Here is a 13,561-nt window from a genome sequence, read left to right on the forward strand (position 1 = left end):
CAATAATGATATAATAAAGGACAATGAGGGCTCTATTACCTTTACTACACACACACACACACACACAAACACACACACACACACACACACACACACACACACACACACACACACAGGTGTATCCTATGTATTGCATCATTTGCATCATCACCATCAAGTACAATTGTTTCCTTTGCCCTGTAAAATATCTCAGCGTTTGTCTGACATTGTTAATGCTGACTAGGAAATGTTAGCATGCTAACATGCTAAACTATGACAGAGACACCAGTGACTTCAGCTTTCAGCTAAAACTGCAGCATTCCAGAACCATGAAAAATGTATCTTGTTCGTGGATGGTGGAAGTGTTTGACTTCTGTGATTGATTCTGTATTTACATATTAGATCCACATATCATACCTTCCTGTAATCCTTCAGATGTGTTCTAACCACACCACAAGAAAGAATTGAGATATCATACTCAGGGGACGCATGACACAGCTGTTGGTGTTCTTTGTGCCAAAAAAGAAAATTCTACCTGAATTTAATGAACTGGGACTGGTCACTTTCTTCAGGAACTCCCTAAATGCATATTTCTCTCATTTAGAGAACTTAAATGACTGTCCCAGATTACCCAAATTCACCCCACTACATATAAACCCCTACAGAAATCCCCCACTATTCACTATTTATATTTCCTTAAGAAGTCTAACACATCCCTGCATTGTTATAGGAGCTTTTTATGGTCAATCAGTGGTTGAAAAAAAGAGTCCACAGGGGTTGTGGTTGTTATTGCATCATTATAATTAACAAGATTAAGAATAATACATAAAATATATTAGATTGTTACGTCAAGTGTCACACACAAATCTCTGAAAACATGTTATCATGAACATTTAAATTCCCTTTGGAGTATTGCTGTTGCATTAGCACAGAACTTTAACAACACTGCAGTGCCGTGTTAACTATAAGAAACCTGGATAAAGTCCCAGGACTGTAGCGATACTTGCAGACTCTGGATAATATTACTGAATAAGACCTGAAGCACACCTTACTCAGAAACGTAATCTACATTACTCAAGTAAACCTCTGGGACAATACTTAACGAGGACTTGTTGTTCATTTAGCTTAAACATATTAGGTTTAGGTCATTTTAAAGAGCCAACACAGAGTTAACATGATCAGGTTAATCCAAACCTGATTTACATGGATGACCTCAAACCACAGACCTGAGATGTAATGTTAAAATCAGTTAATTCAGTTTTAAAGCTAACATTAAACTGATGTGACGTTATGAGAAATGGCCTTCTGCAGTTTCTATAAAGACGTCTAAGGTTTCTATACTGTTGGATTTCTATCATCTTGTTAAAGTAAACTGTTGTAAATCTACGTGGATGCTGCAGCTACATTCCAGCTGTAAACAAAGATGTTTAAAAATCAGTGTGTAAGTAAATCATAAATAAAAGCATGAATGATATTTGATCATCTTCTAAACATGTAAGTTAGCTAAAGGTTACACAAAGGCTGAACACATAATCAATGCAATAAGTGATCTCTTCCATTCTTCCCTCTTACATTAAGTACTGATGGGTGAACAACATGTTGTGTTTGAGACTGGTTGGAACGTGGTAACCACCGCTGAGCAGAACCTGGGCACTGCTCTGGTAGTTTTTGGAAAATATGTTTATTTGCTTTCTCTTAGAGCCAGGAGGAGATTAGCTTGATCTGGCAAAAACACAGGAAGCAAATTGAAACACAAAGCCTATAGCCTGTATATATTTCACAATATATTTAATTTAAGACATAATGCTATTCAGTTTTTACACCTGCTGGGTAGGGGTGTGCTTTATTGAAAACAATTATATATTTTTTTTCTGGGATCTGCAGATAACGATAATTAGACCACTGGTGGAGCCGGGCCGGGCTCTCTGTCCAAAACGAGTGTGGGTGAATGAGAGAGAGATAAGGCTGAGAGACCCACGCACCGGGAATGAGAAGGCAGGCTCTGTGATCTCTAGAACGCTGGTAAAAGGATTTATTGTCTTCCAATATTGGGCTGGTGGAGAGGAGTGCTCGCTCCATGTGCCTCTTACCAATACAAGATAATGTGAGCCCCCACATTGTTAAAACAACAATTAAGATATTATCTTACACGATAAATATCTCACACCCCTACTGCTGGGATGCTGATTTTTTCCCCTTTGTAAAGTGCAAGGCTCCTTGTTTCACCCTGCTTCCAGTCTTTATGTTGGGCTGAGCTCACCACTGCTGTAGCTTTATATTGAGACATGTGAGAGGTATCAGTCTCCTCAACTGATTCTTAGCAAGAAAGCAACCATTGTTTCAGTGATGTATATGATTTGTAATTGAGCTAAATTACCCGCATTCCCCACATCCACCTCTGATCAACAGACAAAACCTTGATTTTACCTTTACTTTTAAATGATAAACACTTCAAAAAATACTGCAGGGAACAGCAAGAGCACCCTTCATTGCTGACTAAACATTTGCAATGTTTCCGTTACAACAGAGAAGTCAGCAAAATATTTTTCTACATGGGCGCTTCCTACAACTGCATAGTTGCCTTCAGTTCCTGGAGGATTTCTGTGCCGCTGCTCCATGCAAGGACTCTGGCTCTCAAAGAAGCGTCGTGTACCTGTCCTTCACGTTTGGCCAGCAGTTTCTCCAGGGTGTACCCCTTCCTGGGCATCACAACATCATGACTCCTCAGACAGGAAGTAGGGCAGAGATCATTCCCGCCATCGCCCACGTAAAATACACGCTCATACTCCACACCTCCATCAGAGCGCCCGGACAAGTAAAGTTCCAGGACTTTCCTCTTACAGAGGTTGACGGGGCATCGATTGCACTCGTGAGAGTGGTAGCACTGCACCTCCATGTACCCGAGCTCGTTGAATTTAGCTGGGTTGGTGAAAACCTGATCAACAGCCACCTGGAGCCTGGCTGCGTGAAGAATCCACTCTATGAACATGGTGTTGGAATCTGAGATGACGATGCAGTCGATGGTGCTTTTATTCTGTGATATGAATGTCAGCAAGTCTGTCATTCCAGCTGTGAATGGGATGGTCTCCATCACACTTCGGACCCTGTCAGGGCTGACCTCCTGGTCTCCTGGACGAATGGACAAAAAAGTAGCGGGACTTATATTTGGTTCAGTTCTGTGCGTGAATGAGTGAACACTAACTACTACTAAATCTCACCTATGTAGTTCATCACTCGGCCCATGAACTCAGTCCAGTGGCCTTTTCTGTAGGAATTCTTCACAGAGTCAGGGAGAGTCTGACCTGGAAGGCATCTGAAAACACAGAGAACAAGAGTAGATCCACTGTGGAGCAGACTGAGGTATTGCTCTACATAAAAATAAAAAGAATCATGTTGTAAATCTACAGCAACAAGGACGCCAATATTAAACTTGGTCAGTGATTGGTCTATCTGGTGATGCAGTCAGTGTGGTACATTGATCTCCTAGTGTAAAATAGAAGCAACAATGAGTTTAAATAAGTACTTCTTACTTATGGTTGTAGGGGATTATGTTGCGATTCATTCATTGATTCAATCAATTTATCATTTACCTGACCACCCAGGTATCACTGTTGTCATCGACCACGGTGTGGTCGAAATCAAACACCACCAAAGTCTTCATCTCTCACCTGGAAAACACATGAATGGAATCATTTAATATTGTCTTAAATATAAAGTCTATCTAAATAACTGCGCAACAATTCTTGTTACAAAAAGTCATACTACGCATATTTACTCAGTCCTGTAAATAAGGACTGTTTGTACATATTATTAATGTATTAATATATATATATACTATATACGTAGATCATATCTTCATATCTCAGACCATAACCTTCTCCTAAAACATTTCACTTCAATACATCGTTTTCCTTCAGAAGCCGATTGAATCACAACAACCAAATTCATCCTGCAACGTTTGAGTTCATTTGTAATCACCACAAAGTTTAAGGTTAAAGTCACAACTTTTCAAAAGACTTGTTTTTTAAAGGAGTCTGGTGTGATCTCGTCTGTTCACATCAGATCGGCCAAACACAGCAGCTAACCCTTCCATCATAATGCTGCGACAACGACTCCCGTCGCATCCCACTCCTTACAGTGACTTAAGAATTAAAGGTTCAACGATACAAACTCATGAAACTATAAGAACCAGCGATAAGCGACGTTACCGGTAAAATGACGTCAGCCTGACGGACATGAATCTACTTTCGTCTTCGTCTTCTTCTTCTTCTTCGTCTTCTTCTTCTTCTTCGTCTTCTTCTTCTTCTTACGATACAAGCAAGACGTGCCACAGATATCACTGCAACACCGCCGCCTGCTGGTGAAGTGTCGGCTTTATGACTGGTGTTACATCTACATTAAGAATACAACGTCTTCTGCTACTATTGCAGTTGCTACTAATACCACTACTAATAATACATATTATAATCATAATTATTATTATAACTACCACTAATAATAATCATATTATTATTGAGAAGAAGAATAAAGGCCAGAGTTTCGTGGACTGATATTTATGAGTTTGTGGTATTTGGTGCAGCTTCAATTAAAAATCCGGATCTAGTCATTTGAATTTGAATCAGGAGACTGGGGCATTATTATTATTACTTTTTATTATTATTACTATTATTGAATACATAGCAGCTGTTTATATCTCTGAATTTAATTTGTGGCAATAATCTAATTTATTTATTTTGTCATTTGTATTCAACAGAAGTAAATATACAGAAAGTCACTGTAGTGTCAGGAGGAAGATTGAGTTCTGAACCAGAACACATGGAGGGCACCGTTCCACCTTTTGACCACTGCGTGGCAGTAACACGCACAGCAACCACACAGCAAAACAACCAGAGAAGAAGAAAAGCTGTCGGCGTATTTCCTGGTGGAAGAAGTCGACAGTCTCTCGCTGTGTCTCTAATATTTAAGCTTAGTGTGCTTAGCAGCGCCATGTTCAAGGGTCTGGGGTCGTGGTTGGGTTTGGAGAACCCGACGTTAGCGAAGGCGTCAGATGACAGCGAGCAGGAGCAGCAGGAGGAGAAGGAGGAGGAGGTGAAGGTGGTGGAGGCTCAGAACGAGGTAAACAAACAGCAGGCAGCGGAGCAGCGTGGAGGAGAAGCTGAGGCCAACCTGGAGAACACGGAGCAGGGGAAAGGACTGGGAGGTGAGGAGGGACACTCGGGTTGTTTTAATCAGAGTCTCCTCAGTGTGTGAGGACAGTGTGGACATGGCCACTCCTCATGAAACCATTGCAGCAGGAGAATGCAGCTCACAGTGCGGGTTTACAGCTGCTGCTTAGTGTGCTCAAGTTACGGCGTGCAGACTGTGCACTGTGACATTTACCTAAACTGCAAGAAGAGTGTTGACATGATTGTTGGAACCAAAGAGGATCACCAGCCAGCTGTTCATGGCAGACCAAGTCATTAGTGCAGTGACCAAATGTGACGGTCACATTTGCCTGCACAATGATTTATGCAATGATGACGACATGCAGCCTACTTGTTGCCGCAGAAATGTTTCCACGTGTACTGATGATGTTAAAATAACACGTGACTACACTGCACACTCAGGCACAGCTGAAAAAACATCTTTGTTTCCAGTTGATTTGCGTGTAGTGAAGCGTTTCATCACAGATTTGCTGTTAACCAAGCTGTCCTCCTCCTCTTTGTCCTCCACATGAAGACTACATCTTCAGCTTTGCCTCCAGTGCCACCAAGAAGATCTCTGAGTCCATGTCAGAGACGGCTCAGACCATAAAGAAGACGGTGGAAGAAGGAAAGATCGACGGTATCATAGACAAGGCATGTTGCTCTGTTGGCTCGCTTGACGAGTTCAGCAGCTTTTAGACAACTCAGAGATCGCATGTGCAAATGTTGTTGTCACTTTGCTCAGCGTGACAATACAATAACATGATTATTGACTTTTGTGTGTGTGTGTGTGTGTGTGTGTGTGTGTGTAATTAATTAGACGTTTCTGGGTGACTTCCAAAAAGAGCAGGAGAAGTTTGTTCAAGAGAACAAAGCCAAAAAATCAGGTAAGATCACAAGTAAAAGAATCTTATTTGCAATAAATGGCCCAATATTTATATATATTTTTATAATATTTTAAACTCACCTGTAATGTCTCTTCTGTTAAAGAATGTTGCTCTACAAGGTAAACTACCCTCGAGTGAAGTCACATGCTTTGCACATCGCGACTATATTGTGGCAAACGCTGCCGAGTATTTCACTGACTAAATGTTGATAACGTCGACCTTTCCACATATACAACTATAGAAGCTAAAGCTACATTATATTCTATTCAGGGCATTAATTCAGCTTTATTGGATTGAGACGGCTTCTATTGTTATGCCGTTAATCCAAACACAATAAAGCTTGGAAGTGCAGTTTACACACAAGTAAGGGAAAATTACAATCTTAAAAAATACAACATCAAAACATAGAAAACCCAACAGTTCGCTGTGAAGTCACAGATATTATCAGCTCATATTACTTCTGTTACCATAGATCCAGGTGTGTGACGGAGAGATAAGCCCAGTGGCTGAGTGATGTTGTACCTCTCTGAAGCTAGTTCTGTCTGAAGCTCCTGTGTACGTTATGTCGATGAAGCCTCACTGCACATCACTGAAGGTGTGTGTGTGTGTGTGTGTTTGTAGAGGCAGCAGTGCCTCCCTGGGTGGGCTACAATGAGGAGGAGACAATCCAGCAGCAGATCCTCGCTCTGTCGGCTGTAAGCAAAGACTTATACCATATGTGCTGTTCACATGCCTGTGCCATTAACACTGCATGTTTTCGATTCTAACTCTGGCTCTTGATTCTAGGACAAGAGGAATTTCTTGCGGGACCCCCCCGCTGGTGTTCAGTTCCACTTTGACATGGAGCAGATGTATCCCCTGGCTGCTGTGATGCTGGAGGAAGACGAGCTTCTGAACCGCATGCGCTTCGACCTGGTTCCCAAACAGTCTGTAGTCTTTCAGCATTGTCACACTGTGTGTGTATGTGTGTGTGCAACATCAAAATTATATTATAGAATTGATGTGTTGGGACAGTGTGAAGGAGGAACCGTTCTGGAGGAATTATTTCTACCGAGTGTCTCTGATCAAGCAGTCGGCTCAGCTCACAGAGCTGACAGCCCAGCAGCAGCAGAAGGACGGTGAGGACAGAGGAGCCAGTGTTTCACCTGAGGACGTCGTCTTAGCAGGTCAGACGCCTCCTCTATGCTCTAACTAGTGTTCCAGTGGCATGGTACCACGGTATATTATATTTCACTATTAATATCATCATTGCAGTGACCCTTCAATAAATGAAACTTTAAAGTTTGTTTGGGTTTAACAAACATTTTATAGAGCACAAGGGATATTCTCCATCTTTTCCTATGTTCTAAATTGAGACAGTGTTTAGTTGAAAATGCATCAGTGTAATGATGTAATCAGCCAGTAGCCAGTCAGATTTACATTTAGCCTCAGCGTACCCTCAAGTTCTGCCTGTATCGTTAATTACCATGCCTAAACACGCTAAGGTTCACAACTGAAGTTATGTCCCTAACATCCACTGGACACTAACACCTGCTAACCTCTACTGGTAGTTGGTAACTTAAGAAGAAGACCTTCAAACTTACAAGGGATATTCACCATCTTTTTCTATATTCTAAAATATTATTGTTAAAGGTTGAAACTATTTTTGAATGGAGGTAAGTGTAAAAACTAGACTAAATAATGAAACTAAATAAAATAAACAAGAAATCAACACATCTCCCATTTAAACATCATTCATACACTGAGTTTGATCGTGTCGGTGTAAACGGGAAGCAGATTTGAAGTTGGTTGCTGAGTTGCAGAAAACATGACCAGGGCCAATGACGAGGTGAAAGTGTTACCGTATTTACTGCTGGTAGTCAGGTCATGACTGATGAGACCCAATCAGAGAGAGAACAACACTGCATCATTGTTTCCAGAGGACCCCGTTTGTGCTTGTCCAGAGAACAACACAACAACTTCTATTTTAGTTTTCAATCTGAAATAGGGTCAGCAGCATTTCCAAATTTTTAAAAACTGCAACCAAAAGATTCTGTGTTTGTCACTGTCGGGCAAAGAGTGCAACAGATCTGCCACAGACAGCTTATGGTATAGATGCAGAGACCATCTGTAATGAAATAAATGTCAGGAAGTTTAATATTATGAGAAAAAAAGTTCTCAGTTTTTGCCATCTCATTGTTATTCAGATTGTAATTGTCATTCATGAAGTTGATGTAAACTCCACTCATGCTGTGGAACATTGAGTTAATTAGAGAGAACATTGTGATTTGTACTGTTTTATTTCTTTACAGACAATGTCAGGCCGAAAACTCCACCAGTTTCCATCAGTGACAAACAAAAGGTAAGTTTGTTTGCGTATCTGTATATTTTCCAATATTATTGTAGAAGCTGAGGAAGAGTCGCACAGTGAATTGCTTTGTCAGTCCTGTCTGCATCATTGTCAGCCACCTCAGGAGGAAGAGGAGGAGATGTCCACGAGTCCCGGAGTGTCCGAGTTTGTGAGCGACGCTTTTGACTCGACGGCGATAAACCAGGAAGACCTGAGGAAAGAGATGGAGCAGCTGGTGCTGGATAAGAAAGAGAGCACGCCCTCTCCTGACGGTTAGTTTCGGAAGAGATTCTATATGCTGTGCTTCTGATTTTGTAAGAAAATATTTTGTGATTGTCTTGCTCATAACCTTTCTTCTCCCTCTTCCAGATGAGTCCGCAGACTGGGAGAAGGAGCTGCAGCAGGAGCTCCAGGAGTACGAGATGGTGGCTGAGTGCGACAACAAAGATGAGCAGTGGGATCAGGAGATCGAGAAGATGCTCCAGTCCGATGAAAGCTAGACGACCACTGCGTGTCTGTCTCCTGTACAGGCGGTGATCCGGCACCGGGGCGGATGAATAGTGATGAATAGTGACCAGTGATGCACATGGGGACGAACTTCCACATCCTCTGCCCCTCCCAACTGTGACTACAATCCTGTAATTGTGTAGATCCAGTCATAGCAACAGTGTGTCCTCAGTGCTGAAAACAGTGGTTCTGGTCAGGCATATTAGTGAAGCACTGCTTCATTTCTCCTTCTTAAATAAGTTTGCTCTTCTGGGTTTCCCTTCTCTTTTCTCTTTCTGATGGGAAAAGCAGCTAGGGGGCGCTGCAGGACAAGTACCAGGGATTTTCTAGTGGAGGGCTCGTTGGAAATCACAGATCTGCATCAAATTCTGTCTTTGTTTCCACTGCTGCTTTGCGGTGGGTTGTAAAGACTTAGTCTAGTTATAAAATGGTAAAATCGAATGTAAGGTTACATTTATGTAAATAAATGATTTTAAACTCTATACTTTTCTTCAAGTTGCATTCCCCTGTCATTACAGCTTTTTGTAACTGTCCTGTCCGCATGTCTTCTTTACATTGTTATACATCGCAACTGTATGTTTTCTGTGTCATCCTTTAATAAATATTGATCTGTTATTATGGACGATATACATCATGTTTGGACATGTCGACACAAAGCAGGGGATCAACTTTACTACCTCTGATTTCATTGGGGAGAACAAAATAATAGGAACACCTACCAACATACTGCAGTACAGAAATGATCATGAAGCAAGGTTTTATGAAAGAAGTGCAGTGCCATATTAGACGACACTGGTTTCAGCTCACCTACTAAACTGCTGTGTGAGTGTATAAACAACATATTTGGACATCAACATTAAAAAAAAAATTTTATCTTATTTTTTATGAAACACTTAGTAACTGTGATAAGAAAGGTGCTACACAAATAAAGTGTATTAATGTTATTAATCCTTGCTACTGAATCAATAACCTTTTATCGATGAGTGCCCTGATATACAAAGAAATGCAAAGACCAGACCACCTGTGCATACAAGCAGATAATTATGATGAATACAATCGATGCAACTAATATATATATATATATACAGTGTATAACAAACTGATTTGAAAAATAATTCAGGGGTATAAACTGTGAACTCAAAGTTTGGCTCTAGTCTTGTTGATCTGCTTGGAGGCAGCAGAGAAGCATTTAGATGATATGACATATGAGTAGTATTGTTCCAAATATTGCAGTATATATTTGATTAGGTCAGTTTTGGTTATTGTATGTATTGTACACTTTGGATAATACACCAGACAAATAAAAACTATGACAGAGAGAAATCTTTTAAATTCCCTTTTTCTTTTTTATTCATGCAGTTGTAACAAGATGATACCCTAACACTGACAAGGAAAGCTGCTGTAATGTCAATATGGGAATAGTTGAAAATAAAAACATGCAGAATGGGGTTAGGTGAAGTGGAGACTCTAAATGTGCCTGTAGGTGTGAATGTGAGTGTTTGTTTCTCTATATGTTGGCTCTGTGATGGACCGGTGAGCTGTCCAGGGTTGTACCCCACCTCTCCCCCAATGTCAGCTGGGACTGGCCCCAACTCAGCATCCGACTGTTTGATGGTAGCTGTGCCTTTAGACTGAGGTCTATCACTGTGTTCATCTCTTTGAATCGCATGATCACTCCAGGAAATGCCCACATCCGTATACACAATTTACTCTTTGAGCATGAAATTTGATATGTGGTTTTACATGCACATACACACTGCTAGGCGAATGTAAGGTGGAGTGAGGGCTGATTGCAGAGGTGGGTCGAGAAGAAAGTCGTCAGGAGAGTGAGTCAGTGAGTGAGGAATGAGGAATGAGGGAAAGAGGGCCTGGATGTTTTTGAGTAGAAAGTCTGTAATCATGTTAAATCAGACGCATAGCTGTGCTTGTGCCAACCAGACAGCCAGACGTGTCTCTGCACGTTCCTTACATTTCCATACCAAACAGATGCTACAGCTGGAGTGTCAACCTTCTCCCACCACGATAAAATGAAGCGGAGGATAAATACTCATTTGCAAGTGGCAATCAATACTGAGATCAATAAGCCAATGTATGCGGCTGCTTTCTTTTTCCTTCTGCCTCTCAGCAAGGTGTGTGCCCTGGCATAATGAGGAAAAAAAGGCAGCTTAGGGGGCAGACTAAGTTCTGCACAGTGTGTTCTCTCTTTTGTTATTTTGTCTGACACACACACACACACACACACACACACACACACACACACACACACACACACACACACACAGAAACCCGTCACTCACACCTCAACATCACAGCCAGGGTCCTCCAGCTGGTCGCTTGCAGGTCACACAGTTGTCACCATGGTGATAATGCTTGGCAGATGGGGTCCCATGTGTGTGTTTTATTGCTTGTGTGTGATGTTGGTTTAACATTCGTTTAATAATGCATAGAGGCGGCCCTGTGTGTGGGGGTGTGTGTGTGTGTGTGTGTGTGTGTGTGTGTGTGTGTGTGTGCAGCCCACATAGCCTGCAGATCTCCTTGTGCAGACACAGACAGAATACACAGAGATGGGTGATAACCACGTCGAGAGATTGTCTGAAATAAATCAACACATTACCGATTGTGATCTTCATGTCTGTCACACGATATGGGGGGGTGTTAAAGCAGAGAACAGAAGGAGGAAATATATGTTAAGAGAGGAGGTGGAAAAGTAGCTGTGTGGTGGCTCAGACTATTGAATTCAGTTGAAATTGAAGGTGCTCATACCACGCAGGTCTAACTGCTGTAAACCCGTAAAACTGCTGTTTTCATGGTGAATGGTGCTTTTTCCTTGTTTTTATGACAGTGTTGTAAAGTCATTGAACAGTGGATTTGGCCCTGAGGTTAGACTGACTCCGGGATAACTGAAGGATTTGGGGTTTGAGGATGTGAGAGCATTGCGTGGAGGTGAGGATATAGGTTAAGGACAAAGGTCAGATGCAGAAAGAATAAACATCAAGTCAGAGCTTGCATTAGGAGAAATGCATCATGATTTTTAGCAGGTCCTTATCAGTGCAGTAACACCTGCATATGTTTTCAGCACGGACAGTTTATTATTGTTGAAAGCTCAGGTATTGTGTGGGGTCTTACTCTGAAGAGGTGAGTTATTTACACACAGACACTGAAATCTGACGTTCACAGACACAACCCTTCATTAACAACAGGTGATTAGATGGTTGATGTAATCCCTCAGTGGTTACTGGTGAGAAACCACAGCAGCAGGATGTTATAAGGTGACTGAAACCCAGGGTGCTATTTTTTATTTCCTATGAGCCGACGCTCATAGAACTTGACCGGCGCACGTGACACATCACAGGCAACAAAAAGTATTTTCTTCAGGTTCAGGCTAACACAGATTCTTTTGAGCATACTTGGAGCTTTTGACAGGAGATAGCACTAGACAATCAGGGGCCAGCACACAAATATACAACATTGTTTGCTGCTCACAAGCGTGCACAGACGTTTTCTGCACCTTGCTCTGTTAACTCTTATGACCTAGTGGTTCATCTAGAAATTCATCTGTAAGGAAGGCTGCCATCCCCTACACTGTCTGTTATAGCATATGAATAATAATGAATTGTGTAGGCTTGTGTCTGTCTGCTGACTGTTCTTCGTCTCTCACCTTTTTAACAATCTTTTATCTCACTCTCACTCTCTCTGTCCTTCGCCCTCACAGCAGATCCATAAACTGCTGTTTGTGGTCTGTGAATGAGTGTGTGTACTGGTTTTTGTTGTGTCTTTAGGACCTTTTCCAGAATAAACACTGATCTTGTCAGGACCTCATGAGAACCAAAGCCCTGTCTAATGAGTCAAAACACCATTTCTGAGATCCTGGTTAAGTTCAGTGGTGAGATGTGAATTGTGTTGAGGTTAAGGTTAGGGTCAGCCATGCATTGGTCATGTTTGAGGTGAAGCATAAGGTTTTAGTTAGGCTGTCTACATTGGATGGAAGTCAATGCAAGGTCCTTATAAGGATGGCTGCACAAACCAAACCTGTGTGTGTGTGTGTGGGTGTGTGTGAGTGTGTGTGTGTGTGTGTGTGTGTGTGTGTGTGTGTGTGTGTGTGTGTGTGTGTGTGAATTACTGGAGCAGGATTTGTCAGTTGAACTGTGGCTTGTGTAATAAAGGGCTTACTGTCTTGGTGATGACAGGTGCACATGGAATCACACACACACACACACACACACACACACACACAGATCTGACTCTATCAGCCAGGTGTTGAATGGAGCCAGTTCCTACTTTGCCTCTCCCCCACATTGTTTTCTCTTCTTTATTTTTCAAAAAAAGACATTTGTCTATTGTCAGGAACTTACAGGTGAGTTTAATTGTGCTTTTAATTATCAGGAGAGCAGGAACAATGTCCTCAGATAACGTGGGTTTGAACATTAACTATTACCTGCAGCTTCAGTGTCTCAGATGTGTTGTACAAGTGGTTTACTTACATATGTACTGGTCAAAAATCATTGGCATGGACACACAGGATGATTTACATAAAACTGGAGAAACTATAACTATTAGAATAGAATATATCTTTATTGTCCGTCAAGGTGGAAATTTGCCTTCGGCTCACCTAACACCAAAGTAAACAAACGCATGGACAATTTCATGTGATACATTAAACAAAAAACATTTTGTGT

At 41.5% G+C, this 13,561-nt stretch overlaps 2 protein-coding genes across 3 annotated transcripts; one reads left to right on the plus strand and one right to left on the minus strand.

Moving 5' to 3' along the window:
- Nucleotides 1-756: 756 nt before the first annotated feature.
- On the minus strand, nucleotides 757-4,304 carry phospho2 (phosphatase, orphan 2). The gene is made up of 4 exons (XM_020079628.2): nucleotides 4,188-4,304; nucleotides 3,570-3,647; nucleotides 3,198-3,292; nucleotides 757-3,108 (listed from the first exon to the last, which is right to left on the minus strand). The coding sequence occupies exons 2-4, from the start codon at nucleotides 3,638-3,640 to the stop codon at nucleotides 2,543-2,545; spliced, it is 732 nt and encodes a 243-aa protein (XP_019935187.2). The 5' UTR covers nucleotides 3,641-3,647; nucleotides 4,188-4,304; the 3' UTR covers nucleotides 757-2,542.
- A 475-nt stretch (nucleotides 4,305-4,779) lies between these two features.
- Nucleotides 4,780-9,507, plus strand: LOC109625209 (synapse-associated protein 1-like). Of its 2 annotated transcripts, none has more exons than XM_020080351.2 (9): nucleotides 4,780-5,179; nucleotides 5,698-5,816; nucleotides 5,983-6,049; nucleotides 6,671-6,744; nucleotides 6,836-6,975; nucleotides 7,064-7,215; nucleotides 8,341-8,390; nucleotides 8,473-8,650; nucleotides 8,748-9,507. In XM_020080351.2, the coding sequence occupies exons 1-9, from the start codon at nucleotides 4,795-4,797 to the stop codon at nucleotides 8,876-8,878; spliced, it is 1,296 nt and encodes a 431-aa protein (XP_019935910.2). In that variant the 5' UTR covers nucleotides 4,780-4,794; the 3' UTR covers nucleotides 8,879-9,507. The 2 variants fall into 2 exon arrangements, with proteins under 2 accessions (XP_019935910.2, XP_019935911.2); XM_020080352.2 differs by having other exon boundaries at nucleotides 8,494-8,650.
- Nucleotides 9,508-13,561: the final 4,054 nt, after the last annotated feature.

This window comes from Paralichthys olivaceus, chromosome 1 (assembly GCF_024713975.1).
Source record: "Paralichthys olivaceus isolate ysfri-2021 chromosome 1, ASM2471397v2, whole genome shotgun sequence".
Classification (NCBI taxonomy): Eukaryota; Metazoa; Chordata; class Actinopteri; order Pleuronectiformes; family Paralichthyidae; genus Paralichthys; species Paralichthys olivaceus.